At 57.1% G+C, this 2,824-nt stretch overlaps 1 protein-coding gene across 2 annotated transcripts in view; it reads left to right on the forward strand.

Moving 5' to 3' along the window:
* The first annotated feature begins 6 nt into the window (after nt 1-6).
* FADS1 (fatty acid desaturase 1) overlaps nt 7-2,824 on the forward strand; it is a 9,820-nt gene continuing 7,002 nt past the window's right edge. Inside the window, exons 1-3 of one of the 2 annotated variants that reach the window (XM_026040205.1) lie at nt 7-149; nt 1,467-1,577; nt 2,117-2,314. In XM_026040205.1, the coding sequence (XP_025895990.1) occupies nt 1,515-1,577; nt 2,117-2,314 (261 nt within the window). In that variant the 5' untranslated portion in view covers nt 7-149; nt 1,467-1,514. Of the gene's footprint in view, nt 150-971; nt 1,312-1,466; nt 1,578-2,116; nt 2,315-2,824 lie in introns of those variants that run through there. The other variant, XM_026040204.1, reaches the window with a different exon arrangement.

The raw sequence follows: 2,824 nt of genomic DNA on the forward strand, positions 1-2,824 counted from the left end.
TGCGCACGGGCCGCGGCCCACGGCACGAGCCCGAGCAGCCGGAGCGCTGGCTCGTCATCGACAGGAAGGTCTACGACGTGAGCCGCTTCTACCGGCGGCACCCGGGCGGCGCCCGCGTCATCAGCCACTACGCGGGGCAGGACGCCACGGTGAGGGGCGGCGCGGCGCGTGGGGAGCCCCCGTGGGCCGCCCGTGGGGTGCCCGCCCCTGCCGCCGCGGGGGGTGCGGGCGCGGTGCTCGCTCGACGTGGCTCCCGCTCCGTGCCGCGGCGGGACGAGGGGGCAGCCCGCAGCCCGGGCATCCCTTTGGTCCCGGGGGGAAAGCCCGTGCGCCTCGGCGGGTCCCGAGCGCCGTCCCACGGGGAGCCCGGGGCCGCTGGTGCGCGCGGAGCGGCCAACGGCACCGCCGGGGCGGCCGGCGCGGGGATCCGGGAGCTCTGCATCCCGCCTCCGTCCCCGGGGATGCGCCCGCCCGCCCGGGCGCTGCCACAGGGCCCTTCCCCGCGCGGGGCCGGGTTGGACCCGGGCGAGGCCGTTCCAGCCTTTTGCTTACATTGGGCCATGGGAAACGGGAAAGAAAAAAAAAAAAAAAAAAAAAAAAAAAACCAACAAAAAACCCACAGGCGGAACGATGGAGAGCGAGGAAGGAGCCTCGTCCTCCGAGCGCCACCGGAGCCGCCGCTTCCCGGGAGGCGCCGCGGGGCCTCCGCAGCCTCCCGCGGCCCCCGCCCGGCCCCGCGGCCACCGGCGCCGCGATTGGTGCAGGCGCCGTGGAGCCATCCCCGGACACGGCCCACGGGCGCCTCCCGCGTCCCCACGAGCTCCCCCCGCGCCCTTCCCTTCCCTTCCCTTCCCTTCCCTTCCCTTCCCTTCCCTTCCCTTCCCTTCCCTTCCCTAGTGCTCAGTCTGCAGAACGATGAAGGCAAATGAGCCACAGCCAGCTGGAAACACGTGTTTTCTTTTTTTTTTTCCCCCTTTTTAACCCGTTTCAGAACTCTTTTGAAGGGATAGTTCATTAGAAACACTTGTAGGGATGAGCCAGGGTTTGCAGAGTTGAACCTGCTGTAGCAGCAGCTCCCCGGTCAGGAAAACGGAAGGAAAAGCGCCCTCAAGCTGAGGGAGATGGTAAAGGATACGCTAAGGTCCAGAGCTAGCAGGAGATAAACGGGAAGTCGGTGGGAATTAGGCACGAAATTGCCCTGGGTGCTCGAGGAGGCTGGACTTGAGTGGAGAGATAGGATCTAAACATAACGATAGCAATCGCGGCTGCTGACGTCATCTTCGGATAATCTTTCATGTTATGAAGAAGGTGGTAAGATCCTCGGCCAAAGAAAACAGAAGAAAAGGTTGGATCTCTCCAGCTCCGCTGGTTGGATTCCTTCCTGCCGAGACCGGGATATCATGAAATCTCTTTCCTTTACCCACTTGGAGTGTGGTTCTCCCGCTGACCCCATGTCTGTATTTCAGGATCCTTTCGTAGCCTTTCATCTGGACAAGGCCCTGGTGAGCAAGTACATGCGGCCACTCCTGATCGGGGAGCTGGCGCCGGATGAGCCCAGCTTTGAGCCCAGCAAGAACGTAAGCGCCTTGAGAAACTTGGTGGTGCTTTGGTTGGAACCAGGCTACTTTCTCCCCCTGGTGGCAGCCAGAATTTCCTATCAGTAACGTGAAGGATGCCATGGAATCACCTTGTCAGTCTGGAGCTTTTCCTTGTCTTCACATTGTCACTAGTTTGGGGTTTTTAGCGTTCCTCGGTCACTTCTTTTTTTGCAGCTTTCCCCGTTTAGAGTGGGACTAGGGCATCACAGATGAGCCTAAATAAAACTGGCCACAATTTCTCTTTCCAAAAGCAGTACCTGTCACCTGTGGGTGGAAGTCAAGAGGGTAAATGCAGCCAGCTAAAGAAAATCTTTGATGTCACAAGGTTATTTGCCTCCTTGGGGACCATAATGTTGCGGATTTGCCTCTAAACGACCCTTGGCTTTCCCCTCTTGCCRCTGTAGCTCCTTCAGAGGGGAAACTGAGCTTCCCATATTATTATTTATCATTATTTATTTTATTTATCATTATTTATTATTATTAGACCAGTAAATACACAGGTTTGTGTCTCCCCACAGAAAAGGCTGGTCGAAGACTTCCGMGAGCTGCGCGCGACGGTTGAGAAGATGGGGCTTCTCAACCCCAACCAGATGTTTTTCATGCTGTACCTCTGTCACATCCTGCTGCTGGACGTGGCAGCTTGGCTCAACATCTGGTACTTCGGAGCATCCATAGTGCCTTTCCTCTTCTCCGCGATGCTGCTGGGTGTTGTCCAGGTGAGCAACCTACAGAAAAARTGGTAAAAGGAACGCCCAGGAGTGCCCCGAAGTGGCTCTCTGAGATTTAGGTATTATTACCATAAATTTGGAGGAAGCGCTGACCTTTGGGGGGCTCCCCACAATTCTGCTTCTCCTTGCGTTCCCCTGGAGAGGCAGAACTACGGCACCAGGAGGTGATCTCCAGCAGAGCTGTCTCAAAACCTGTTGCTGTTTCCCATTGTCCTTCCTAGTCTCGGCCTTCTTCACCTCCTGGAAACCGTGCGGTGCTTCCCGTACTTCCGAGGCACTGTGTTCCCATGGGAACATGGTGGCTTAGCCGACCCAGCAGCTTTGAAAGCCCCGGCTTTTTCTCCTGTGATCCCCCTGGAATTACAAGTACCCTGAGGAAGCAAGCTGCTCCTTAAAGGACACTTTGTTGCAGGGTTTTGGCACAATTTGTGGGAGAAGAAACACTCCGTTTCTTAGCGCTGTGACTTTTTTTGTGATTTTTTTTTTTTTTTTTTTTTT

Source organism: Nothoprocta perdicaria, unplaced genomic scaffold (genome assembly GCF_003342845.1).
Source record: "Nothoprocta perdicaria isolate Ctin4 unplaced genomic scaffold, notPer1 scaffold_251, whole genome shotgun sequence".
NCBI classification, from domain to species: Eukaryota; Metazoa; Chordata; class Aves; order Tinamiformes; family Tinamidae; genus Nothoprocta; species Nothoprocta perdicaria.